This window comes from Passer domesticus, chromosome 11 (genome assembly GCF_036417665.1).
Source record: "Passer domesticus isolate bPasDom1 chromosome 11, bPasDom1.hap1, whole genome shotgun sequence".
NCBI lineage: Eukaryota > Metazoa > Chordata > Aves > Passeriformes > Passeridae > Passer > Passer domesticus.
In genome coordinates this window covers 21755430-21780815 of record NC_087484.1, presented here as the reverse complement: position 1 = coordinate 21780815, position 25386 = coordinate 21755430, and the positions used below count along the sequence as shown (strand labels likewise).

Genomic DNA, 25386 nt, shown 5'->3' with positions numbered 1-25386 from the left:
ACCCCCAGCTGACCTGCAGAGAGGGCTGGAGCAAGCCAGCGTCCAGCCCCCTCCCCTCTGGCCCTTCATCTGCCGTGGCCCGCTGCTCAAAGCATGGTTCTTGTAAAAATGCGTAAATATTTATACAAGAATAATTTAAAAAACATGGGCTGTCAAATAATCAAAGCAGCAGAACATCCGAGGAGCTTTCAGCTGGATTGGGAAAGCCAATGCTGCTTCCCTATGCTCCGCTGCAGTGCTGGAGGTGCCCGTGGCCAGCCCCAGCCCTGCGTGGTGCCACACTTGCCACTGTGGCTTCACGACAGCCTTGAAGTCTTCATTAAAGCTGCTGGTGGGTTGGCTTTCACTTCCATGAACCCAGCTGCCTGCTGCAGGAGCCTCAGCCAGGATAGGACTTCACCAGGCTCTGGTTTCAGCCTCATGTCCTGGTTTTGGCACTGTTCTCTGCACCGGGACTGCCCCAGGAGCTGAGGGTATCCTTGGGTGAAGTCCCTGTGCTCCCTGAGGGCAGGGGCTGGTGTGGGGAGTGGCAGGGTGGTAGCTGAGCTGGCAGGGTGACCCCTGGTGCTCCCGGGTTGCTCCCTAAGAGCCTCCCCATGCCTCCAGAGCCAGCAGCACCCCCAGCTTTTCAAAACCTTGGCTTTGCAGTGGTGGGGCAAGAGCCTTGCCCCAGGGAAGAGGATTTGTGTCCATCCCAGGGGCTGCACCTCCCTGTTTGTGCTGGTGCCAGCAGTGGCTGGCAGAGCCACATCTCATCTTCTGTGTCCCAGTGGCACTGTGCTCCCCCAGGGCACAGCCCTGAGCTTCCCAGGGGAGCAGCCCCCAGGCCCGTGTCCTTCTGCTCATCTGGGACTCCCCTAGGAGCAGGGAGGGGACACAACTGCAAGGCAGCAGCCTCCCTGCCACCACAGCTCAGGTGACATGTGGCCACCAGATGCCTGGGGCTCAGAAGGGTCCCGGGGTGGCAGGAGGAGGTGGCAGGATGGCAGAGGGGAAGAGGTCCCCCCCGTTCCTGGCCCTGTGGGGCGGAGCAGGCGTTGCTGGGGGTTTGGGGGAGTGGGAGCTGGGTGTTGCAGTAACCTCCATCCTCCTGGCTGCCCTCCAGCCCCTTCCCACCACCCACATCCATGCGCGTGATCCGCCTTGCTGCATTCTTTGAGCCTGGGCCAGACAACGAGTTCAAACCCTTTCAGTAAACCTCAGCTCCCCTCAAACACCCACACACCTCCCTGGTCTACCTGGCTGCCTCTCCCACCCTGGGGAAGGCGCTTCCAGGACGAGTTCTCCCCCCACAGGAGGTGCTGCTTGTGCCACACACGTGTTTGGCATCCGCAGGGAACGCTCTCTGGGCTCGGCCCAATTAGCTGCAAGGGAGGGGAGAGCCAAATCCAAACCATGTGCTGACCTGCAGTCCCCTCTGCCTGAATTATCCGTGCTGAATGCGCTGTGGATCATTAACAGCTCCCCAGGCCCCTTCCACATGTCCCCCAAGCTCAGGCTCTGACAGGGCTGGGGGTGGGTAGGGCTTCGTGCTCTTTCCCTGTGGTTTTCTTGGGCTGCCTTTTGTGGGAGGTACTGTGGGGCAGGGGGTGACTCCCTGTGGATTTGGGGCAGCCCTGAAACCAGGTAGAGACAGGCTTGGGGTCAGCAGAAGCATCTCTCCCTCCTGGAGGTGGTTCTTCACCGGGGAGCATCTCCAGCTGAAGCTGGGGTGAGAGTCCAGGATCCCCCTGGGAGCTGCAGGGTCCCCTCCACAGCCTCCCCAGAGCCACCCCTGGGATGGTGGGGCAGGTCCTGGCCCCGTTTTGGTGGCCATCAAAGAGCTGGACACCACAAAGGTGGTGGCAGAAAGGGGCATGTGCTGCTGGAGATGGAGTGGGTGGTGCAGGACAGAGCCTGGCCAGATGCTGTGCAGAAAGGGCTGCTTTCCCCCACGCCCCCCCAGCATTCCCAGCACAGAGCCCAGCTTTGCACTGGCTCCAGCCCCAGGCCCAGAGGAAATGTCTGCAGCTGGGGCCCACAGCTGTTCTCCCTGCTCCATTTACTGCTTCCAATTTAACGTCCCGGGGAGCTGGGCCGGACAGCGAGGGGGGAATGCGGTGATGCTTTCCTGTGCAAAATCCTCCCCTCACGCTGGGGACGGCCGCCCTTCCCCTCCCTGGAGGTAAAACCTGCCAGGAGAAGCCCAGGATGGCCCTGCAGGGCTGGTCCTGCCACAGCATCCCCGAGTTCCCTGGGAGCTGAGCGTGTGGCAGGCATGGCAGGGCCGGGAGGTGGGATTTGGGAGCAGGGCTCGCTCTGGTGGGGCTAAGGTGGCAGCCAGAAGGTGGCCTGCAGCCAGGAGAAGGGGCAGTGGGGGAGCATGGCAGTGCCCCTGCCGCATCCAGCTCGGCAGCTGGGGCTGGGCTCTGCAGCCTAATGCCTTCCAGAAAACCAGCAATGAATGGCCAGGGAGGGTAATTCATATCAAACCCATAAAACCTTTATTAGCGTCCTAGGGGAGAAATCCGGATGTGGCTGCTTATTTATTTTGGATTTCTCTCTCTCTCACTCTCTTTTTTTTTTTTTTTTTCTCCTCTTCTTTTAACATTTTCTTCCAAGAGATTTTTAAAGTGATAGGGCCAGCTCTCTGGGATGGGCAGTAGGGCTCAGACAGAGTTGGGGGCACATGTGGATGCACTGGCATCCCAGGAGTCAGCCAGGGGTCCAGCTTTGGGACCCACCATGAGCTGACAATTATTCAGAACCATTGGGGCTTCCCTGGGAGTAGCCCTCGCCTTTCCTGGGAGCTCAGCCTCTCCCAGTCAAACCATTTCCCGATAATAAATGTGGGGTGGGTGTGTTTGTTTTGCCTTTTTTTTTTTTTTTTTTCCTCCAGTAAAGACAAAGAAGCCCTTGAGCCTGGAGTGTAACCTAAAACACGGCATTCCTGAAAAGAATTTCCTGATAATATTTTTAGCACCTGAAAAAAAAAAAAAGAAAGGCGGGGGGGGGGGGGGGCGGGAGGGGGAGAAGGAGGAGGGAAAAAACAGCAAAAAAAAAAAAAACAGGGAAAAAGAGGGAAATTACCTAGAAAAAAGCCAAAAAACAGAGAAAAAGAGGAAAATTACCCAGAAAAAAAGCAAAAAAAAAAAAAAATACAAAACGGGGAAAAAGAGGGAAACGACCCAGAAAAAAGCCAAAAAACAGGGAAAAAGAGGGAAACGACGCAGAAAAAAAGCCAAAAAACAGGGAAAAAGAGGGAAACAACCCAGAAAAAAAGCTAAAAAATAGGGAAAAAGAGGAAAATTACCCAGAAAAAAGCAAAAAAAAAAAAACAAACCAGGGAAAAAGAGGGAAACGACCCAGAAAAAAGCCAAAAAACAGGGAAAAAAAGGGAAACGACCCAGAAAAAAAGCCAAAAAAACAGGGAAAAAAAGGGAAACGGCCCAGTTTTTTTTCTCCTTCACTGTTTTTATGTTCCCTATGCAGCCCAGTGCTCTGGGGGAGCGGGGCAGGCGGGGGCAGAGGGGCACAGGGGTCTCGGTGCCCACTCGGGTCCGCGGTGCCACGGGGGGCGCCCCCGCCGCGCGCGCGCCCCGCGGAGCGCGGCCCCGCCCCCCGGGCCCCGCCCCCCGCGCGCCGCGCGCCCATTGGCCGGCCACACCCCGGCTATGCAAATGAGGCGCGGGGGCGTGGCCGGCAGGGTGAGGGCGCTCGGAGCGCCTCAGAGCTGAGGGGCCTCTGGTGCGCTCCGCTCCGCGCTGCGGGACCGCTCCCAGCGCCCGGCTCCGGGCAGCCACAGCCACAGCCACCGCCACAGCCACCGCCACCGCCCTCCCGTGCCCCTCCGTGGGCGTCCTGCCCCGCCCCGCCCCGCCCTGCCCCGCCCCCGCCATGCTTCCGTGGCCGGTGCCGCCGTGAGAGGCGAGCGGCGGTGCCGCGGCCATGCAGGTCCTGGCAGGCTGGGCCGTGCTGGTGGCGCTGGGCGAGTGGCTGTGGGCCGCTGCGGAGGTGCCGCTCGGGGACTTCTACCCCTTCGGGCCGGCGCAGGGCGACGCCGCCACGCGGAAGCAGGACGACGGTGGCTCCGAGCTCCGGTCCCTCTCCATCCCCTTCCCCTTCTTTGGTGCGGGGCACACCGGCCTCTATGTGAGTAATTTCCACTTATTTCCTCCTAGTCCCTCTTTTTCCCTCCCTCTAATTGCCTCTTTTCTGTTTCATTCTTCCTCTCCCCTTTCTGTTATTTCCTCTTTCCTGCCCTGCTTGGATGAATCCGAGTTTCCCGGGGGGCCATCAGGTGGTCCCCGCTTCCCTGGAAGCATCAGAGGAGCGGCGCTGTGCCGAGGATGATGGGCTCAGTGTGGGGGTGCCCAGCGAGGACCGTGGCCCCAGAGCCTTGGCAGTGCTGGGCAAAGCCTCAGCCTCGGTGGGGAGCCGGGGCTTAGCCCTGCTGGAGCCTGCACTGCCTGCGTGCCTCAGTGGGACTGGCTTGGTGACAGGCTGGGGGATCCCGGCAGCGGGGAGCAGGACACATCTGGTGGGCAAGAGCCCAGAGCTGCTGTGCTGCAGCCCTAGCGTGGTGGCCCTTGCTGCAGCAAAGGGGTGTTGGTGGGGCTCTGGGTGTGATTAGAATAAAGACAGCTGCACTTTGGGCTGCCCACTCGGCACATCTGATTCCCTTGCCTTTCCCTGCACACACTGGGCTGCTGGGAATACTGGTGGCACACTCCCTTGCAGCCCCTAAGCCACCGGGAGGGGACTGTGGCCAAAGATGCCTGGCCCATCATGTCCCCTGTGGCTGTGGCCAGAGGGGCAAGCCCAAGTGCCTGGCTGTCCGTGGAGTCTTTTGAGTAGTGCTTTCTTGCATCCAGAAGTGAGATTTGAGCTCCCCATGGCTGTTTCCACCTGGCACAGTGAATCCTTCAGTATCCTGATCCCATCTCCCTGGTTTGCTCTGGGCTTAGTGATGGCCCAGACCCAGGTGGCAGAGGAGAGGGCTGAGCATTGCCTTGCTGCCATCGCAGAGCTGGGCTCAAGTACCATTCCACTGCCTTGGCTCAGCATAGGGCGTCCTTAGTCCTGCCTGGTTGTGTTTTTCCCCTGATCAGAGCACCAGCCCTGCCGTTGGGTGGGAGGGATGCAGGCTTGGGGCTTGAGCCACTGTGGAAGGATACAAGGGGCTGGAAGAAGCCAGGTGACATGATGGTTGTCCCATAGAGGATGCAGAGTGTAGCTCTAGGTATTGGAGGGGCTGCAGGGATCAGAGGACAGTGCATCCCCTTTCCCTGAGCTAACCCCCACGGCTCTGCAGGGCCAGTTTGCCTGCCCCCAGCACAGAAGTCCCTGTGGCAGGGGCCCTCCTCCCCAGGGAGCTGCTGTCCTGGGGGACTGGCACAGGGCTGAGTTCACCTGGAAACCTCTGTGCTCAAGGGCTGCCTCCAACCACCCCCCTCCTCCTTCACAAAAACCAGCAACAACAAAAAAAGCCCTTCTTGGCTCTGGTTCTCTCCCATCTTGCTTTAATCAAGGGAAGAATGTTCCTCTGCGGACACAGTGGGGTTACGGAGGCTTTGGGAAAACAGAATCCTCTTTCCCTTAGTCACAGTAAGGACTGCCCTGTGTTCAGATGGAGGGGCTATGAGCCCTCCTCAGGGACTGGGGACGTCCCCCAGGGGCTGCACAAGGCCATCAGAGCTCAGCCCCCCGTGCCTCGGTGTGCTGGCAGCTGGGGTGAAGGCACTCTGGCTTCCACATGGCTCCTGGGGATGCTGGCTCCCAGCTCCTTTTTGGCACACGAGTGTGACACCGCTGCCTGCCCGCGTGCCAGAGCTGCTCTCTCCAGCTGAGAGCCTCCTGCCTGTACCAGGCCCCCTTTTCCATCCTGCCTGGAGAGCTTGGCTGGAGTCTGTGTGTTCCTGCCTGTCCCACGGTCGCTTGTGGGCTGGGGAACAGAGTGGCTTGGAGCTGACTGGACTGCCAGTCATGGCACTGTGGCAGAGAGCTGGCAGGGTGTTCTCCAGGGAATTTGGGAGCTCAGGGTGAGAGCATTTCCCTTTGATCCCTGTTCAGGCAGGGGGTTTCTTCACCTTCCTCATTCCCACTGCATCCCCAAGTCGGGAGGTAACACTCCAGGCAGCAACATCCACTATTTCCAGTGTCCTTCCCTGGGCTCAGGCTGCCTCTGCAATGCATCTGTGGGCCAGGCATCCCAGAACCCTAAATGCCTCAATTAGTGCTGAGGAACAGCTTGAAGTATCTGAGCCTGGGGGTCTGGCATCCCCCCTTTAACGAGAGCAGCTTTGCTGGGGGTGGCGGCGCTTGCTCACCTGGGGATCCAGAGCGCGGTGGTCACCCGGGGTGCTGTGCTTGCCGGGGGTGGATGCAGCAGGGCTCCTCCCACACTGGGCCAGTGCCCACACGGCCCCACAGCCCCCCTGGCAGGAGGGTCCAGCCCATGGGCTGCCTGTGAGGCTGGGGAGCGAGCTGAGGCCCTCTTCCCTGCCAAGAGCAGTGCCGTGAGCTGGCCCCACGCACCGGGCACTGTTTGTTTTATGCGCAGGGCTCCTGCAGTTTGTGCAGCTGTTCCCTTCCCCTGGCCCGGAGAACAGGGCTGGGTTTGTTCGGGCAGCGGCCCGCAGCCGCGCTCCAGTGAGCAGGCGGCTGGCCCGGGGGGCTGGGGGTGTTGTGGGTGCTGAGGCACGTCTCTGCTTCTAAGGACAGGAAGGGGAAGCGCTCCAATGTTTGTGGAAAGGGGAGCGGGAGAGAAAGATGAAATGGAAAGCACCTCTAAAACATGGATTCCTGCTGGCAGCAGGAGTCAACTGTGGCCACCCGTTTCTTTCCCTTCCTCTCCGCAGGTAAACAACAATGGGATCATCTCATTCCTGAAGGAGGTCTCCCAGTTCACACCAGTGGCCTTCCCCATCTCCAAGGACCGGCGTGTGGTTGCTGCTTTCTGGGCAGATGTGGATAATCGGCGGGCAGGTGAAATATATTACCGAGAGAGCACGGAGCAGCCCATCCTGGACAGAGCGAGCAGGGACATTGCCCAGTATTTCCCTGAGTTCCCAGGGTTTTCTGCACAGTGGGTCTTCATTGCAACCTGGTACCGAGTCACCTTCTTCGGGGGCAACTCATTTTCACCAGTGAGTAGCTGAGGCAGAGCAGCCACCCCACCTGTGTGCCTTCAGCGTGGTGCCAGACCTTCCACTTGGCACAGAGCTGTCAGCAGAGCTCAGCTGGCCATGATCTTGGCCATGTTGACCATGATGGCTCCATCACCATACCTTGCAGTGACAGAGCAATAGTGGGCGAGCAATACCAAATCCTCCTCTTTGTGCCTTGTGGAGGCTTTAAATCATCAGCCTCCTTGGGCAAAAGTGAGGCACCTTTTGCCTTCCAGATGCTCAATATCCATATTTTCCCCCATTTTTCCCATTCCTCTGGGATGAGAAGTGAGCTGTTCTAGCTCAGGATCACAACAAGTTAGGATTAAAAATAATTAAACTCTAATGCCCTTGCTCGTAGAGGAGGACTGGGGTTGAAGGAAACATCCCTTTGCTGAATGTAGTTTCTGTCACTTTATTTTAGGACTGGTTCATCGTCCCTCACTGCTTTCCTCCCCTCCCTGCTGCAGGTAAACACTTTCCAGATTGTCCTCATCACGGATGGCAAGCTTTCCTTCACCATCTTTAACTATGAGTCCATCACCTGGACCACGGGTATGCACGCCAGCAGTGGGGGGGACTTTGCTGGGCTCGGTGGCATCGCAGCACAGGTAAGTGGCAAATGTAGCCCCTGGGGTGCCTGGGTAGCACATCCGCCTTCGGAGCTCGTGGCTCCTGTTTGGGTTTCTTGGAGGTGGAAAATCTCCCCCTCCTTGTTTTTTTTTTTTCCTTCTTCAGAGTTCTTAAATATCTGTGTGTGCTCTGGCTCTCAAAGCTGAGACCATACAGGGGGCTTTGTTATCCCGAAACCACAGATCTTTGCCTTGGCTGCCACTTCATAGTCCCTTTTCCTTCCTAACCTCAGCCTTTAAGAGCAGCTGCCACAGCTAGCACAGCTTTTGCTTGTAGTTTTATTTCATCCCTGTGTGTGTTGTTGTGTTAAAGGGAAAAAAAAGCCAACACCCACACCCGCAAAAACCCCAGTACCCACTTGGATGTGTGAACTTACCGACAGTTGATCCGTGCTTGGCTCCCTGCTTGCTAGCCTGCAGCAGGCAGGATGCTGCAGGTGGAGAGGAAGCAAATGGGGTTTGAATTCCCAGGAAGGGACTGAGCAGGCCAAGCTTCCCCTTCACCCTGTTGTCCTGTCGTGTGAACAGGACTGAGCGCTGGCCTGTGGCATGTGGAGAGGGAAAGTTGGTCTGAGTGGTGCCACGTGACAAGAGAGATGAGTCCTGGTGCTCCATCTGCCTTTTTCCCGTGCATTAGTGATGTCTCTTTACTCTGTGCCTTTGTCCTTCCAGGCAGGTTTTAACGCTGGTGATGGAAAGCGCTACTTCAACATCCCCGGATCCCGCACCGATGACATCGCTGACGTGGAGATGACGACAAATGTGGGTATCCCCGGGCGCTGGGTGTTCAGAATCGATGATGCCCAGGTGCAAGTGGGGGGCTGCAGCAATACAAGTAAGAGGACAGCAGTTAGGTTTACTTAACTCCCAACCCAACCCCACACTGTTCTCCAGCCCCATCTTTCCCTGCCTCAACCCCCACCTCCGCGGGGTGGAAGAGATGTCTGGAAGGGCTTTGGGGAGGGAGGGGAGGCAGCTATGTGGGGACTGTCTTCAGCACCTGCTGTGGTTGGGGATGGCACCTGTGGTTGCCCTGGGGCTGGGAACGGCTGGGAGAGCGAAGGGGAAGGGGAGGAAAAGTTCTTAGTTGAAGAAGCCTGCGGGGAGTGATGAGGCAGGCTGGGGAAGAGGTGATGAGCACAGTTGGGCCCCTGCCAGCCCACTGCCAGGCAGGCATGAGGGGCCAGCACCCTTGGGGGGTGCATGTGTCCATCAGTCCTCATACATTGGGCTGAGCTGAATGGAGGGCTGCTGAATGCCAGCCTGCCATGTGGGGTTAGGTTGCCAGGCCTGGTCCATGCTCCCTACTCTGGGGGTTCTGGCACGTCTCTCACAGAGCTGTTGGTCTCCGGTTCCTCATCCCCACCTCCCCCTGGCCGTGTTTTCCCACTCGTGGTCTGTGTGTCTTGCGTTGTCGGTGGATTTTCTGTACATGGGCTCTCCCGTCCCCTTTCCCTCTGCCCTGGATGAAAAGTGAGGGCATGTTCATGCCCCCTCAGCCAGTGGAGCAGACCTCTCCCCAGCCAGGCTGCAGAGCTGTGCAGCCTCTCCCCCTTGCACAGGAGGAGTAAAACTGCCCCCTGCCCCAGGGGAGCCCGCAAGGAGCAGCCCCTGCCCTGCCATCAGGCAGGCAGCCCCACGGGCTCCCCAAGCACCCCAGGGAGCCGGGCGGGTGCAGGGAAAGACCCTGGCACTGGTGTGGCTGGAAGGTGGCAGGTGAGCCCTGCCAGGGTGGGGGCTGACAGGGGTCACTGCCTGTTCCCACAGCCTCTGTCTGCCTGACACTGCGGCCCTGCCTGAATGGGGGGAAGTGTATTGAGGACTGCATCACGGGGAACCCCTCCTACACCTGCTCCTGCCTGGCCGGTTTTACTGGGAAGAGGTGCCATGTTGGTGAGCGCTTTGCTGCAGGGAGCAGGTCTCGCTCTCGGTGTCACTGCTGCGTGCTGGCAGTCTGTCTGTCCCCACCCTGAGGTCCTGTCCCCACCTGGGGCTCTGTTTCAGATGTGGATGAGTGCCTCTCCCACCCATGTCAGAACGGAGCCACCTGCCTCAACGGTGCTGGCAGGTTCACCTGCAGGTGCCCGCCAGGCTTCAGAGGCAACAGTTGCGAGACTGGTGAGCAGTGTGGCACTTGCAAAGCAGAGACCCCAGGCTTGGGGGGCACTTCAGCTCTTGGGAGGGCTCTTCAGACCAGGGCTCCTGCAGTAGCTGCTGGGCTCTAGCAGTTTGTGACAGCCAGCTTGGATTTCAGCTTGCTTCAGGCAGAAGAAGCTTTTCTCTGGCCATGAGCCTTTCCTGCTGCTGACTCTTCTGAGGGCTTTGCTCAGCACTGCTGCCAGAACTCTTCCACCACCACTCCCTTAGCCAGAAAAGCTGGCAGGCAGTGCTCAAACAAGCCTTGCAGGCCCTGCTTTTGCAGGTGATGCTCTGGTCCCAAGCTCTTCAAAGGCAGGGGAGACCCTCCCAGTCCCTGGCAGGGGCTGTGGTTACAGGTTTTCCCCACTGCTGGCCTCCGCCTGCCAGTGGAAGTGCCGCCAAGGCATTTGGCTCCCAGCAAGCTGCCGCGCCAGTGGAAAAGGCGAGAAGGGAGTTGACTTGTGGGGGAGGAAGGAAGGGAGGGAGAAATGCCCAGCAGAGCACACTGACTTCCAGGGGGTGTGGTGGGATGAAGAGCTGAGCTGCCTAAGGACAGGTTTTGGGGACAGTCATGCCTGGGGACATGGCCACTGTCTCCTGACAGAAGGTGCATGGGTGGCTCCAGCCCGTGCTCTGCCTAGGCCTGGTATCACCACGTGTAGAGGGTGCCATGTGCTAGTCCTGTGCCTAGGCTGACACCCCTGCCCCCTCTCTTTTTGATGTTCTCCTGCAGCAGAATCACCGTGTGAGAACAGGGTGTGCCAGAATGGTGGGAGTTGCCAGGTGGTGAACAGGACAGCAACATGCTTGTGCCAGTTGGGGTACACAGGGGAAGACTGCCAAACAGGTAGGTGACAGAAACAGGTATGGGATGGAGATGGTGACATTTCATACCTTGGCAAGCTTCCTTCCCAGTCAGCTTCATTCCTGGATGTAGTTTTGGGAGGGGGATGTTTGGCCCATATTTTTTTCTGTCCATCACCTTCACCCTCCTGAGCGTCATCCAGGCTGGGAGGGAGGCACCAGGTGAGCTGGCTGTGCCCACACATGACCTGATGACCTTTCCTGGCCTTCCCTTGCAGAGGTGAACGAGTGTGAGTCCAGCCCATGCCTGAATGGCGGGCACTGCATTGACCTGGTCGATAACTACACCTGTGTGTGCCTGGAGCCCTTTGTGGGACAGCGCTGCGAGACAGGTGCCTGTGCCCCAGCATGACCCACGGCAGGGACTGTGTCCCCCATCTTCTGCTGGCCATCATGGCCCCTCTCTCAAGCCCAGGCTCTCCTCCTGCTGACATCTTTGCTTTCCCCTTACCAGACTCATCTTCCTGTGAGGACCGGAGTTGCCAGAACCGGCAGACGTGCAATTACATCCGCCCTGGCCGCTACATCTGCACCTGCTCCCCGGGTTATTACGGCAACAACTGCCAGTACGGTGAGTGAGGTTGTGCCTGGACCAGCCTGGCATGGGAACTGCAATCAGGAGCACTGGGCAGGAATGGGCAAATGGCTGCAAAGGGGCTGTGTCAGTCATAGGCACTGCTGAAGCTGGTGGTTGGCACGTGCAGAGTGGCCGTGGTGCTGCCAGGAGGGAGCACCTTCCTGCGGGGCTGCTTGACCGTGCTGGAACCTCCAGCAGGATCCCCAGGACAGAGGATATTCCAGCCCCAGACTGGACCTGTCCAGCTCAGGCTCTCCATTCCCCACAGGTGGGCCCCGCATGCCTGGTGCTTGCCTGTCCCACCCGTGCCAGAATGCAGGCAGCTGTCTGGAGACCGAGCGGGGCTATGTCTGCGAGTGCCAGGAGGGCTACACCGGGCAGGACTGCCGAGACCGTGAGTACAGCCAAGGGGACTTGCTAGTGGGGGGCAGCGTGTCAAGGGGAGCCTTCATGCTCCTGAGAGGGAGCAGCAGCAGCCCCAGAGAGCCTTTTCAGGGCTCTGGGATTGAGCAGAGGGTCCCTCCTCCTGGAGGAGGCTGTGCCTGTGTGTCTGAGGGCCTCAGGGCTGCTGCTCGCCTGAGCTTCCCCTGTGAGTGGCATCTGGCAAGGCTGCTTTTCTGTCCCAGCCCACAAGCAGGAGAGGTCCTGGGAAGCTCCTGTTTCCTCTCTTGCAGAGCTCTCTGAGGGCTGTGAGTGTCGTAATGGGGGCAGTTGTCTGGAGGGGAACGTCACCGTCTGCCAGTGCCTTCCTGGGTTTTTTGGTCTCCTCTGTGAATTTGGTAGGTGAAAGCTTCTTGCCTGCTGTGTTCATTCCCTCCAGGATGCTTGAGTCAGGCAGCCTGTGGGTCAGCAAGGAGACACTGCCCATACCTGAGCCTAGCACAGTGCCAGGGGCACACACTGAATTTGAGCCTGGAAATCTTGTCACCTGGTGAGATGGCAATGCTTCCACCTCCATCAGCTCCTTCCCTTGGAGCTGTGCCTCTCCCAGCCTCTGCCTCAGCTCAGCTCCCATGGGTGGGGAGGAAGTCGTGGCCTTTTTGTGCTCCCTTGCTGAAGCTCACTGAGCATCCAGGCTGGGCATTGCCATTTGCACTGTCTGTGCCAGAGGATGCGTCCTGTCTCATTGGACCCTGCAAAGTTAGGAGACTCCTGTTTCCATGTGGGTGTCCTCCTGCCACTGACTGAAAGAGGCTGGCCCTGGCCATGTGTTTACAGAAGTCACCACGACACCGTGCAACATGAACACGCAGTGCCCGGACGGCGGGTACTGCATGGAGTATGGCGGGAGCTACCTCTGTGTCTGCCACACCAACTACGGCACCAACCACAGTAAGACTCCATGGAGAGGCAGGAGCAGCCCTGGGGTGGGGGTGAGCAGGGGGTACCCTGCTGCCCTTGTACCCCTGGCCAGATGTCCTTGGTGATGCCGTGTGTTTGGCTCTGCAGCGATGCCGTCCCCCTGCGACTCAGAGCCCTGCTTGAACGGGGGGTCCTGCAAGGTTCACGATGACTCCTACATCTGCGAGTGTCCTCAAGGCTTCCTTGGCATGCACTGCGAGAAAGGTACCTCCACAGTGCTCCCTGTGGCCCCAGCACCTGGCACAGCTTGGGAGAAGGGCTTAGACCTTCCTGGGAGATGAACAGTTACTTGCGGAGCTGGAAGTTGGTTCAGGTTTTCCCATCCCATCCTGCAGGGTAGAGGGAGGGATTGAATGACTCCCTTCGTGTCACCCAACAGCTGCAGCAGCAGATCCAGTTGTTTCCCGTACAACACCATCAGTGTTGATATTTTTTATTTACATGCCACAACTTCTGCCCTTGGGGGCAGCCAGCTGTCTCCCAGCATCATGCACCTGTTGGGCCCCAAGGCCCCAGCACACATCTGCAGGGGTGCAGTTTTTGTGGTGCTGCTGGACGCAGTCAGCAGCGAGGGCAGGTGGGGTGCTGGGGGGGCACAGCGGCTCGGGGTGACCCCGCTCTGGGCGCTCTCTCTGCAGCCAAGCCTCGGCTCTGCAGCGCGGGGCCCTGCCGCAACGGCGGCACCTGCAGGGAGGCGGACGGCGAGTACCACTGCAGCTGCCCCTACCGCTTCACCGGCAAGCACTGCGAGATCGGTACAGCCCCCCGGGCCCCCCTGGGAGGAGAGGTGGCCGCTGCCCCACCGCTGCCCCAGCGGCCTCACGCCCACCTTGTGCCCCCAGGCAAGCCGGACCCCTGCGCGTCGGGGCCCTGCCAGAACGGAGGCACCTGTTTCCACTACATCGGCAAGTACAAGTGTGACTGTCCCCCAGGCTACACCGGCCGGCACTGCGAGATCGGTACGTTTGAGGAGGGTGTGACACTGCTTGGGGGCATTCTGGGGCTGACTGTCAGGAGCTCGCTGCTTGCTTTGAGCCCCCTTCCTTGCAACTCTTCCTTGTGCCCTGCTGGAAGGGGAAGGGGGCCGGCTCTGGTTTCATTCCTTGCTCTGCTCTTCTTCCAGTGCCCTCCCCTTGCTTTCTTAGCCCCTGTGAGAATGGGGCTACCTGCGAGGACCTCGGCGGGGGCTATGCTTGCACCTGCTCCCTGGGCTATGTAGGGAAGCACTGCCAGATTGGTAAGGGCCTTGCACTTCCCCTGCTGGCTGGGAACTTGGGGTGCCTCTGTTGGCCCCATTCATCCCCTGTCTCTCCACAGAGATTGACTGTGGCATCCCCAGTGAGGTGAAACATGCCCAGGCTTCTTTCAACTCCACCAAGGTGGGCTCAGTGGCTGAATACCAGTGTGAGGTGGGGTACATCCTCAGCCAGCACAACCATCCCCGTGTCTGCCGTGTGCCCGGTGTCTGGAGCGACCCCCCTGAGTGTGATGGTGAGGAGTGCTGGGGAGTGGGCAAGCCCTGAGACCCCATCCCAGTGGCCTGTGGTCATCGCCATGGTTTGGTGACCCCAGGATATGCACTCCAGTTGTCTGCTGCCTTCCCCCTTTGTCCTGTGCTCACGTCTGTCCCTTGCTCACATGCCTTTAGAGATTGATGAGTGCCAGTCGCAGCCCTGCCTGAATGGTGGCCAGTGCAAGGACCGTGTCTCTGCCTTCCTGTGCCTGTGTGAGCCAGGTTACACCGGCTACCACTGCGAGCTGGGTAAGACACCAGGCCAGGCATGCTCCAGGACTGTCACAATCCCTTCCTCACCCTCCCGCCCTTGGGAGAGCCCCAGTGGATTGTGAGCTCCATCACAAGGAGCTAGGTTACCAGGAGCTGTGTGTGCTTGGATCAGCCTGAGGCAAGGGCTTCTTTCCCAGGACTCCCAGCCAACCATAAGTTTTTCCATCAGGGAGATGCTGCTCCTGTTTGGGGACAGTGGACAGCATGGGAGGTGGTGGGACTCTGGCAGGTGGCTCCAGCCCAGTTCCCTGGGATCTGTAGAGGACAGTGGTAGGGGAAGGTGGGCTGTTGGAAGTTAGATGAGGGGACATGACACAAGCACCCTATGGAATGGATCTCTTAGCACAGCCCCACACTGCCAGTTGTCCCCAGGTGTCCCTGAAGGAATGTCCCCAGGCTGTGTTCTTCAGGGGCAGGCCTGAAGCAGTGGGCATCCAGGAGCAGGGATGTCCCTGGCCACTGGGCTTTGGGAAGCAAATGACATGGGAAGGGCCCATGCCCTGTGGGAATAGTGCTGCCTCTCCAAGCCCCTGTCCCTGGCCACCAGCTGTCTGTGTGCTGAGCTGGTGCCTTTCTTCCCACTGGACCCCAGATGTTGACGAGTGCCAGTCGGAGCCCTGCAAGAACAGTGGGACCTGCCAAGACCTCCCCGGGTCCTTTGCTTGCTACTGTCCTGAGGGCTTCCTGGGGACCCAGTGTGAGACAGGTAGGGGCTCTCTCTTCCTGGGTCACTGGGAGGCTGGACTGTGGGCACCAGGACACTGCCAGGGCTGGCACCAGCCCAGGTAGCTGGTTGCTGTCTTGGACACCTTGACCCCAAGCCATCACCTGGCTGCTCATTGTTGCACTTCCTTGCCTGTAGTTTTGGGGGCAGAGCTGAAACTGCTCTGACGGGGAGGGAGCAAGGAATGAAGTGTCCACCAGTGATAGACTCCCTTTCTAAGGTGTCCACCCCTTCCCAGGGATGTGGGTGCCATGGTGCACAGTGGGGGTTTCAGTGTCCAGCCCAGCTGTGCCAGACCCTGGGCTATGCATCTGCCCTGATGCCCCCGTGGGGGTCTGTCACTGTTGCTCATTCATGGAGCCTGGGAGCTGGCTGCTGGCATGCTCACTGTTGGCCTTCTTCCCCCTGCAGAAGTGGATGCCTGCGAGTCAGACCCTTGCCAAAATGGAGGGGAGTGTGAGAGCTACGGGGGCTCCTACCTCTGTGTGTGCCCAGAGGGTTTCTTCGGCTACCACTGTGAGACAGGTGAGGCAGGCAGGGCAGCGCAGGGCAGCCCTGGTGTCAGTGGCACTGCTGACACTGCCAAACCTGGCACCTCTCCCACAGCCAGTGACCCGTGCTTCTCCAGCCCCTGTGGGAGCAGAGGCTACTGCCTGCCCAGCAATGGCACCCACAGCTGCACCTGCAAAGTCAGCTACACAGGCAAGAACTGCGAAAAAGGTAAAGGCCCTCAGCAGCAGCAGCAGCAGGACATGATGTGGGGCTTGACGCCAGCCTGGCAGTGCCCACTGCCCACGAGGGGCTCAACACCATCCGGGACCTGCAGCACTCCTTGAGGCGGGCAGGGCTGGGGGCTGCCTTGGGGGGGCAGCCCATGCCCCACCAGTGCCATGGGTGGGTGCTGGCATGCTGAGTCGCTGCCACAGGTGCTGAGCTTGGCACCAGGACATGGGGGACAGATTTCCCCTGCAGCAATGGCAATCCCTCGGATGCCCTCAGGAGGGGAGGCAGAGGCGTCCGAGGGAAGCCTCTTGGCACTGGCCTCCCCCAAATCCCTCGCCCCATCCCACAGTGGCAAGTGCTTGGCCACCAGTGATACCAGGGAATGCTCCTGGCACCCTGGCTCCTCCTGTGCCCACTGAGCCAGGGGTGGCTTACCCCCAGAGAGCCCCTGCCAGGTGTGCCAAGTGAGAGGAGCGAGCACCTTGTCCTCTTATCACCGCTGTTCTGCCGCTTGCTGACGGGGTCTGTTCTCTAAAGATTCATGGCATTACCTCTCCCCTTTGCTTTTGCACACACCCTGAAGAATTGCTGCCACCAACCTCATTAAAGGTGGAAAGGGTGGAGGACACTGGTGTGTTGATTTCTTGGCACCCACCTGAGGACGCAGCTGCCAGGCAACTCATTGACGGCTACGCCGTGACGTACGTATCCCTCGACGGCTCTTACCGCAGGACAGATTTTGTGGACCGAAGTCGTTCTGCCCACCAATTGCGGGCACTAACCTCCGGCAGAGCCTACAATATTTCTGTCTTTTCAGTCAAACGCAACGTGAACAACAAGAATGATATCAGCAGGCCCGTCATGCTCACCACGCGCACTAGTGAGTAGCGTGCCCAGGGGGATCACGGTCGTGAGTGTGCGCGGCCCCTGCAGGTGCCAGGGTTTGTGCTGCCACCTCCAGCCTGCCACCAGCTACAGCGTGGTATCACACCTGGCAGGTTTGCTGGTGCAGATCCTAAAATCCAGCTGGGGGCCTCTGCAAAGTGCTTGACACAGAGAATCGCTGTTTTCTTTGCTGTGAGTAAAAGGCCTGAGACCCTGTGGCTCACCCTGTGCAGGGGCTGTGAGGGAGCTTGCAGCAGGGATTGCTCCTGAGCCCTGTTCATTGGGGCCAGGCTGTTCTGCTCCTTGTCACTGTGCCCAGGAGAGTATGAGGAGCCCCTGTGCAAGGCAGGCAGCGGGGCTTCTGCAACCCTGTGAAGCAGTCACCTTGCCATACTGCTGGGCTTGCCGTGGGAACATGGCAGCAAGGGCAGGGCTGTCAGGGACCTCTGCTCCATGAGCAGAGGAGGGGCACAGTGATGCCTCTGGAGCATGGACAGGCAGAGCAGCTTCGATCCCCCAGGCAGATGTGGAAATCAAATGCAAACAGGATGGAGGGAATTAGGAGAGCAGATGGCCTCTGAGGAGAGGAGAATGGTGGTGGTAAAGCCCCATCTCCCACAGCAGGCTGAGACCAAGTGCAGCCCAGGGGAGGAGATGGCAGCATGATGCTGGGCACAGCATCTCATGTGGCCTCAAGCCACGGCTGGATGTTGGGGTCAGGATGGCCACCTGAAGTGTGCCATGGACTTAGCAGTCACTAGTGGGGTTCCCCAGGCCTCAGTTTGGGGGTGGTCCTGTTTAATGTATTTGCTGATGGTCTGGACCTAGGGATTTTGTGTACCCTCAGTAAATTTGTAGCCAACTCCAAGTTGGATGGGAGTGTTGATCTGCTTGAGGGTAGGAAGGCTCTGCAGAGAGACCTTGGCACACTCAACAAAAAGGCCAAGGACAACAGCATGATGTGCCATAAGGCCAAGTGTTGAGTCCTGCACTTGGGTCACAGCAGCCCCTTGCAGCTCCAGGCTGGGGAAGGGGTGAAGAGCTCCTCAGCATAAAGGGACTTGGGGCTGCTGGTTGACAGCTGGCTGAACATGAGCCAACAGTGGGCCCAAATGGCTAAGGAGGCCAATGGCATCTTGACCTGTGTAGAGGGCAGCGTGGCCAGCAGCACGAGGGAAGTGATCATCCCTCTGCTCTTGGCATTGTTGAGGCTGCAGTGCATTCAGTTCTGGGCCACTCACTTTAAAAAGGACATTGAGGCACTGGAGCATGTCCAGAGAAGGGCAACACGGCTTGTCAAGGGTCTAGCAAACATACCTTATGAGAAACAGCTGAGAGAGCTGGGTTTGTTTAGCCTTGAGAAGAGGAGGCTCAGGGGGACCTCATAACTCTCCAAAACTCCCTGACAGGAGGTTGTTGTGTGGTGGAGGCTGATTTATTCTGTCAGGCCTGCAGAGAGAGAACAAGAAAAATGGCCTAAAGCCAAGACAGGGAATCCACATTAGATAGTAGTAAAAAATGTTTCACTCTTTGGGTGGTCAAACATTGGAATAGCATGTCCAGGGAGGTGGTAGAGTCACCATCCCTGGAGGTGGTCAGGAGGCATCTGGATCTGGTGCTGGGTGATGTGGTTTTGGGGTTATAGTGACAGTGCTGGGAGGATGGTTGGATTGGATGATCTCCTAGGTCTCTTCCAACCTTGAGGATGCTATGATTAGGGCTGGGCCTGGGCACTGCAGCCCCTTTGGAGCTGTGGTAGGGAGCTGGGGCAGAGGGGACAGCCTCGGGGCTCTTTGAGTGGCACAAGGCCCTGTGGGTGGGCAGACAGATGTGCCTCCCGCCTGCCTGGAGACTGCAAGGAGAGCATGAGTGCAGGGGAGAGGTGGCACTGAGCTGTTCCACTGGGGAAGGTGACCCAGAGGTGCCAGCAGGACCCCCCTTGGGGGCGCAGGGGGAAGGGAGGGGGTGACCCACGATGACCGCAGTCCTCTCTGCTTGCCCCGGCCAGGACCGCGCCCGGTGGAAGGCTTTGAGATCACGAATGTCACTGCCAGTGCCATCACGGTGCAGTGGGCTCTGCACCGCCTCCAGCACTCCACTGTCAGTAGGGTGAGGGTCTCCATCCGCCACACGGGGGACCTGGCAGGCCGCACCGTGGAGCTGAACAGCAGCGTGGCCAAGTACACCTTCCTGTGAGTGGGCTGCTGCTGCTGCCAGGGCTTGGCTCCCCCAGGCTGCCCTGCTTACTCCTTCCCACCCTCTCTTTGTCCTGCACAGGGACCTGCAGCCAGGAGAGAGGTATATCATCCATGTCACAACGCTGAGCGGCCTGGGAGTGGAAGACCACCCCTCAGAGAGCCTGGCCACAGCCCCTTTTCATGTGTGGACAAGTGAGTGAGGTTGCCTTTGCCATCCCAGCTTGGCAGGAAAGCTGTGGGGAGGGAGAGGTGTGGGAGCTGCCAGACTGTCTGGCCAGCACAGCAAGTAGGAGGTGTGCAGGCAGGGCTGGGGAAGCCAGGAAAGTCACTGGCATGTCCTCCCCTGCCAAATGTTGAGTCTCTGAAACCAGCACGAGCCCAGCCCCATGCATGGATTCGTCCCCTGCTGTCTGGCAGTCAGAAGGCAAGGGCTGACCTGGGTGCCAGGGTGCACTGAGGCTCTGTCTTGGCAAGGACCTAGTGTTGAGCATCCCCTCACTGTGCATCCCATGGCTGGAGCAGGCTTGGGGCTGGTCTGGGCAGTGCCAGGAAGATGATGTGAGCAAGTAGGGCCATTCAGGGCCACCACTCTGACCGTTTTCCTCCCCATCCCCTGCCTGCTGCAGGGCCTCTCCCCCCACAAAACCTCACCGCCTCGCACGTCACCGCCACCTCCGTGTCCATGGCGTGGGAGCAGCCGCCCGCGGGCACCATGGAGGGCTACATCATCAATGTCACCACGGCGCAGAGCGTCAAGAGCCGCTACGTGCCCAACGGCAAGCTGGTGTCCTACACGGTGCGGGACCTGCTGCCCGGGCAGCGCTACCACCTGTCCCTGACAGCTGTGCAGAGCACGGAGCAAGGCCAGCTGCACAGCGAGCCCATCCACCTCCACGTCAGCACCTGTAAGTGCCCCCGGCTCTGCTGCACTGCTGCAGCACATGGGATCACAGGGAAGCGTGGTACGGGGTGGAAACCAGTATGGCAACAGTGACAGCCCTTGCTGCCCCAGCACTGGGTGTCTGCAGCAGGCTGTGGGGACAGGACACACACCCACTGCAGTGGGAGGTGGGGGTTGTAGGGTTGGTGGTGGGCACCTGCACCCCCGGTGTGTGGAGAGTGTGTGTGTGCCACCTGACAGCCTGGGATGATGGGACTGGCTGGGAGGTCAGTTGCTGGCTCACACTGCCTCCATTAAGCCTCATCCTTTGCTCTGCAGTGCAGAGGGATGGGGCTCCAGAGAGACGGTGGAGCCAAGCCGGGCACCCCCGGGTTCTGCGGAACCGGCTGCCCCCAGCCTTCCTGCCGGAGCTCCGCCTGCTGGCAGATCACGACACGGCTGAGGAGCCCTCGCCAGCCCCCAGGTAAGCACTGCCCCAGCGCTCCTGGCCCTTCCACTCGCCCCAAGCAACAGGCTGAACCAGTCCCTTTCCCCAGCTTCCATGCCCAGGTGTGTGCAGGGTCGAGCCATGCTCCTGCTGGGGTGCAGCTTCCTGCCCACCCACTGGGGTTCTCAGCCAGGCCCCTTACCCTGAGAGCAGTTCCCCCGTGGCACTTGCACAGAGCCTGATGCCACCAGTGAATGCTTTACACATAAAGCCTGGGGGACCTGCAGTGCCCTGTACCCTTATGGCTCTCCTGTCCCAGGTTCACAGAGCTGGTGGATGGCAGAGGGAGGATCAGTGCCAGGTTTGGCACGGCGCTGGGAAAATCCATCACTGTGAAGACACGTAAGTGCTCTTGTGCCTTTGTGCCCTGCTCCTGTCAGCCAGTACCATCTCCTGCACCTCCCTGCAAGTTGAGGTGGCAGCCAGGCAGGCTGCTGTAGGGCTGGGGGAGCTGTAGAGGAGGGTGGAGCCCTCTCACCTGGCCCTGGGCAGGCAAACTCTGCTCTGCTTGTTAGAGAGGGGGACTGGCTAGGGGAGCCCAGAGAAGGATCCTGGCTGATGGGAGGCAGTGCTGACTGTGGCTGCCCTTCCTCCCTGCCAGCAGCAGCAGGGGCCTGAGCAGTGGCTCCATAGCCCTCCAGTGCAGCCCAGTGCAGCCCCTGCCTGCCCAGCAGCCTCACACCAGAGGACGGTGCTTGGGTGAGAAACCCCTCACTAGTCCAGACCTAGCCCCATTTTCCATCCCTAGAAGACTGGGGACCAACCCAAGTGCCAACCCAAGATACCCTAGAGCACCTGGGAACCCCACACCATGGGGTGGGAAGGGGCTTGGCACACCTGAGGGCAGCCCTTGGCCTCATGCACATCCTGGTTCTGCCCCTGCCTCCCCAGGACTCTGTGTCCCAGCCCCTTCCAGGAGGAGTGAGAGTGTCACCCCAATTCTAGGGATGCTGGGAAGGGTTAGAGCACTGCCTCAGGCCTGACCAGTCCCCCAAAGCTGCAGGCAGGCTGGATCCCCTTGGAGGGGCTGCCTTTGGGTCTGGCTCTGGCCTGGAAGGTGACATTTAATCCTCTCATTGTCCAGAGCCAGAGGCTCCAGTGAAGCTGGAGAACACAGAGGTGTCCAGCTGGGACAGCCTGGCACTGCAGCTGCGTGAGGCAAAGAGCAAGAGTAAGTCCCAGGGGGAGACCCAGAGCAGCAGGACCCAGCCCTGGCCCCACAGGCAACCTGCTCAGCACCAGCCTGCCCTCCTTGGAGGCGTGGCAGGCACCCCCCTGCTCTGCCTGGGAGCACCCTGGCAACGCCAGGGGCTTGGCAGGGCTGAGCTGTGGCCCCAGGCTGACGGTCGAGCATGTTTTGCAGGAGAGGGGCAGAACTGCTCCAAGAATCCCTGCAGGAATGGAGGCACCTGTACCCGAGATGAAGAGTCCTACCACTGTGCCTGCCGCCCGGGCTTCAAGGGCCGGGTCTGCCAGCTGGGTGAGTGCCAGCCGAGGGCCAAGCTGCCTCCTGCACTGCCAGGCTGGTGGCTGTCCCTGTCACAGGATGTCCCCCAGCATGTAGGTCACCCAGCACACCCTGCCAGCGCCCAGGGGCTCCCACAGTGCCCAGGCTTTGCTAGAGATCTGTGTCATGCTGAGAGAGGGGCTGGGCTCTGCTCTCAGTGTGAGGAGATGTGAGTGCAGGTCTGGTCCCTGCTCCTGGCTGGGCTCTCTGCCTGGCAAGCCAGGCCCCTGCCTTACCCACAGACTTAGGTAGGCAGTGTGAGCCTGGGGGCTCTGCTTCTGCTGCTGGGCCAGCACGGCCAGGAAGCCAGGGGGGCCTCAGCAGCCCCTTGCCACAAGGCACAGGCAGGCAGGGCCGGGGATGGGCTCAGTGGTAGCTCCCCTCTCCTATTCCCCAAGCAGCCTGCAAGAAGGTGCCACACTGGTGCACGCGGCTGTACTCGGAAACCAGGTCATTCCCAGTGTGGGAAGGAGGCACCTGCCACTATCTGTGAGTACTGCCTGCAGGTTATGCTGCCCCCTTCCCCTTGTGCTCTGAGCTGGGGGTGTCTCCCTGCAGCTCGGCTTTGGGGAAGGGAGAGTGAGCACAAGGCTGTCTCCAAGCCCAGCTGGCAGCTGCCCCCTCCCCAGTGCAGGCTGAGCAGCCTGGCATGTCCCTGTGGCCACCCCAGCTGTGCAGCAGGGCAGGGTGGTGCTGAAGTGACAGCCCCATGCTGGTGTTACCCACCCACGTGGCAGCAAGGTTGGATTTGGTGTGTGTGACCCCCAGAGAGCAGCAGATCCCATCCAGCTCCTGGCTGCCTCTCCATCTGTGGGCAGAGGGCTGGGGGAGCCCTGATGCAGTGCCAGGGCATGGGGGGTTCTGCTCTGCTCCAGCCTCCCTGTGATGGAGGCACAAAGGCCTGGCTGGGATCAGTGCTCCAGCACAGCAGGCTGAGCCCCATTGGTGCCTACTGCAGCCTGGAAGGAAATAGGGGAAATACCCAGACTTCCCTTTCATCAAAGCACATCTCTTCCTTCTGTTCCCTACACTCACATCTCCACTGTGTGTGCAGGTCCAGGAGAGTCTACAAGGTACAGCAGGATATCTGCTACAAGGAGAGCTGTGAGAGCACCAGTTCCAAGGGGACACACAGCAGGTACAGCACACTGCATGTGCCAGCCTTCCTGGGATCCTGGACAGGCTGGAGTGCCCCAGCATGCACGGGGACACCCAGGCTGGGGGTGGACTGCTAAGGGGTACAGACATGACCAGGGATACCAGATACCAGAGCTGTGTGCTGGCCTGTGAGCCCCAGGGGCCTGGGGCTGACAGTGCTGTCCTCCCTTCTCTTGCAGAAAGCCAAGCAACAGTCACACACTGAAGAAGCCATAGCAGTAAGTACCTGTCCCAGCCCTCCTCAGCTGCAGGCAGGGCCAGTGCTCGTGCAGGGAGTCAGGGAGGTGGTGCAGGCCAGGGCACAACCTGGCTCATGCCACCATCTTGAGGGGGTGTGAGTGCTTACAGCTGAGGGCTCCTCGTTGTGGCTGGGGTGGAGGCCATGCTCTGCTTCCCCCTGGTTTGGCAATTCCATATGAACAAGAGATTCCTGCATAGAAAGGCCAGGCAGAGGCTGGAGGCCTGGGGGCAGCAGGTCCCCTTCTCTCAGCACAAGACTGGTGCACAGGGTGGGAAGAGACCAGCTCTGCACACCAGCTCATTTTACTCCTGCTCCTCCACAGGGTTTAAAGCAGTAGAAGCTTCGTCTTTCCACATCTAAGGGCTTTTTGAACACCAGGAAGATCAGATCTGCTCACTGGGTTGAACACAGCAGGGGAGCCTTCCTGCCTGGTGTCAACCTCTCCCTCTCCTGCAGCCCATTAGGGACACGCAGCTGGATCAGCACTCTGAGTAGTGCTCCCTTTCCCCCTGCTGGCCCAGCACCGCCTTTGCTGGCCCCCTCTGCCCCTGAGGAGCTGAGCAGCAGTGCCCCTGGAGGGGCCAGCCCTGCTCAGCACCCCCAGCCACTCTGCACCAGCGACGGGCTCCCCATTTCACTCAGGGATCAGCCCAGCTCCTTGCCAACAGCATCTGCACCAATCTGTTTTCCTAATCCAAGGTTAAAAATTACCTATAACCCTCCAATAAAACAGTTTAATGCAGACCAAAAAGCTTTAGCCATCACCTGAAATCTGGCCCCCAAAAACATGCTCTGAGGAGAAGCCTCTGTAGATGAGTTAGAAATGGTGAGCAGCTCCGAGTGCTGAGGTGAGCACGGGCAGTAGAGGAGCATTCCTGTTTCCTCTGCTCTAGCAGGGGAAACTGAGGCAGCTTCTACTGCCTGCCTTTTTTCTTCGCTTTGTAAACAAGCCCTGGTTTTAACCAAATTTCCAGCTCAGAAACCAATAGAGCACCTAAAAAGAATTTAAAATGTGATCTGTAGTGTGAAATCTGTCAGCTGAGGCATGCCAGTGCCACCACACTTGCAGCTGCCTCCACAGCAGTGCAGGGCACAGCAGAGGCTTGGTGAGGAAGCCATCCCCACACACCATCCCTGCCCTGCACATCCCTGTGGCACCAGTGCTGCTGGGTTATGTGGAGGAGAGGACCAGCACCCAGCACTGCAGCAGGGCAGGCGAGGAAAGAAAAAGCGTAGCTTAGAAACGTTCCTAGTTTTTGTGAGTTTGTATGACAACACTAGTTAAACATAGAATTGTGTATTAACGTACACGGTGTATATTATAAATTAACACATACCAGAGATATATCGCAGTTATGGTATAGAGCCTCACGGCCCCAGCAGGGTGGGATTGTCCTGGTGGGCAGGGCCTCCCCTCCTGCCAAGCAGAGCTCTGTTGCTCAGCCACGTCTCAAGCAGAGACAGGCCCAGGAGTTTCAGCGCTCCTGCCACCACCCGCTCCCTCCTGGGAGCAGTGTGACAGTGCTCAGCCTGGGGCAGGGACAATGTGGAGCCACGAGCAGCTGGCCAGTGTGCTGCTCCCCTCCTGCACCACCTCCAGCTTGGCTCCCACAGGACAGACATGCCTTGTTTTCCTCCAAGGCTGCCTGGTCCTGCTCCAGCTGCCTGGCAAGCACAGCAGCCCTGCCTTCCCAGGGCAGGAGAAGAAGCCAGCCCTCCTTAGCAGGAAGAGCAGGGCAAGGGGAAACCCAGACAGGAGAGTTTGGAGCTGTGGTCTGAAAGTATTTGCACCACTGCTCTGCCAGCCACAAGATCAGCACTGACATGGGCTGTGGAAGGGGAGGTGGCCCTGCCATGGGACAGTTCTGTATCCCAGGACCTGTCCCCACAGCACCAGGCAGCCTGGTCCCACTGCCAGCCAGCAGAGCAGCCCACAGCCTCCTGTCCCACAGCTGGCTCAGTATGTAATGCAGCCAGAAGGTTTTAACCTAGTCTTGGAAATAAATTAGGGGGTTTTGTTTGATTTTTTTTTTAATAAAAACACTTTATGGAAA

The 25386-nt window shown here is 59.3% G+C and overlaps 2 protein-coding genes across 6 annotated transcripts in view; one reads left to right on the top strand and one right to left on the bottom strand.

Moving 5' to 3' along the window:
- MAB21L4 (mab-21 like 4) overlaps positions 1 to 3878 on the bottom strand; it is a 12892-nt gene extending 9014 nt beyond the window's left edge. Inside the window, exon 1 of the mRNA XM_064385157.1 lies at positions 3647 to 3878. Coding sequence (XP_064241227.1) covers positions 3647 to 3878 — 232 coding nt within the window. The remainder of the gene's footprint in view (positions 1 to 3646) is intronic.
- On the top strand, positions 3802 to 25386 carry SNED1 (sushi, nidogen and EGF like domains 1). Of its 5 annotated transcripts, none has more exons than XM_064435735.1 (33): positions 3802 to 4131; positions 6840 to 7127; positions 7619 to 7759; positions 8453 to 8615; positions 9548 to 9673; positions 9785 to 9898; positions 10653 to 10766; positions 11002 to 11115; positions 11238 to 11354; positions 11629 to 11754; positions 12035 to 12139; positions 12579 to 12692; positions 12810 to 12926; positions 13361 to 13477; positions 13565 to 13681; positions 13846 to 13959; positions 14040 to 14213; positions 14371 to 14484; positions 15101 to 15214; positions 15644 to 15757; positions 15839 to 15952; positions 16539 to 16835; positions 18849 to 19032; positions 19118 to 19230; positions 19665 to 19943; positions 20258 to 20402; positions 20686 to 20768; positions 21511 to 21597; positions 21790 to 21906; positions 22335 to 22422; positions 22988 to 23071; positions 23271 to 23309; positions 23655 to 25386. In XM_064435735.1, exons 1-32 carry the CDS (start codon positions 3928 to 3930, stop codon positions 23305 to 23307), a joined length of 4335 nt encoding a protein of 1444 aa, XP_064291805.1. In that variant the 5' UTR covers positions 3802 to 3927; the 3' UTR covers positions 23308 to 23309; positions 23655 to 25386. The 5 variants fall into 5 exon arrangements, with proteins under 5 accessions (XP_064291805.1, XP_064291807.1, XP_064291809.1 ...); XM_064435738.1 differs by having other exon boundaries at positions 3994 to 4131; positions 7573 to 7759; XM_064435737.1 differs by lacking the exon at positions 13846 to 13959.

Excerpts from the sequence above, each read along its gene's own strand:
- SNED1 (XM_064435735.1), top strand. The coding sequence starts at position 3,928 with ATGCAGGTCCTGGCAGGCTGGGCCGTGCTGGTGGCGCTGGGCGAGTGG. Across the intron at positions 13,478-13,564 it reads CGGCAAGCACTGCGAGATCG|GCAAGCCGGACCCCTGCGCG; the intron begins GTACAGCCCCCC and ends TTGTGCCCCCAG. Across the intron at positions 13,960-14,039 it reads AGGGAAGCACTGCCAGATTG|AGATTGACTGTGGCATCCCC; the intron begins GTAAGGGCCTTG and ends GTCTCTCCACAG.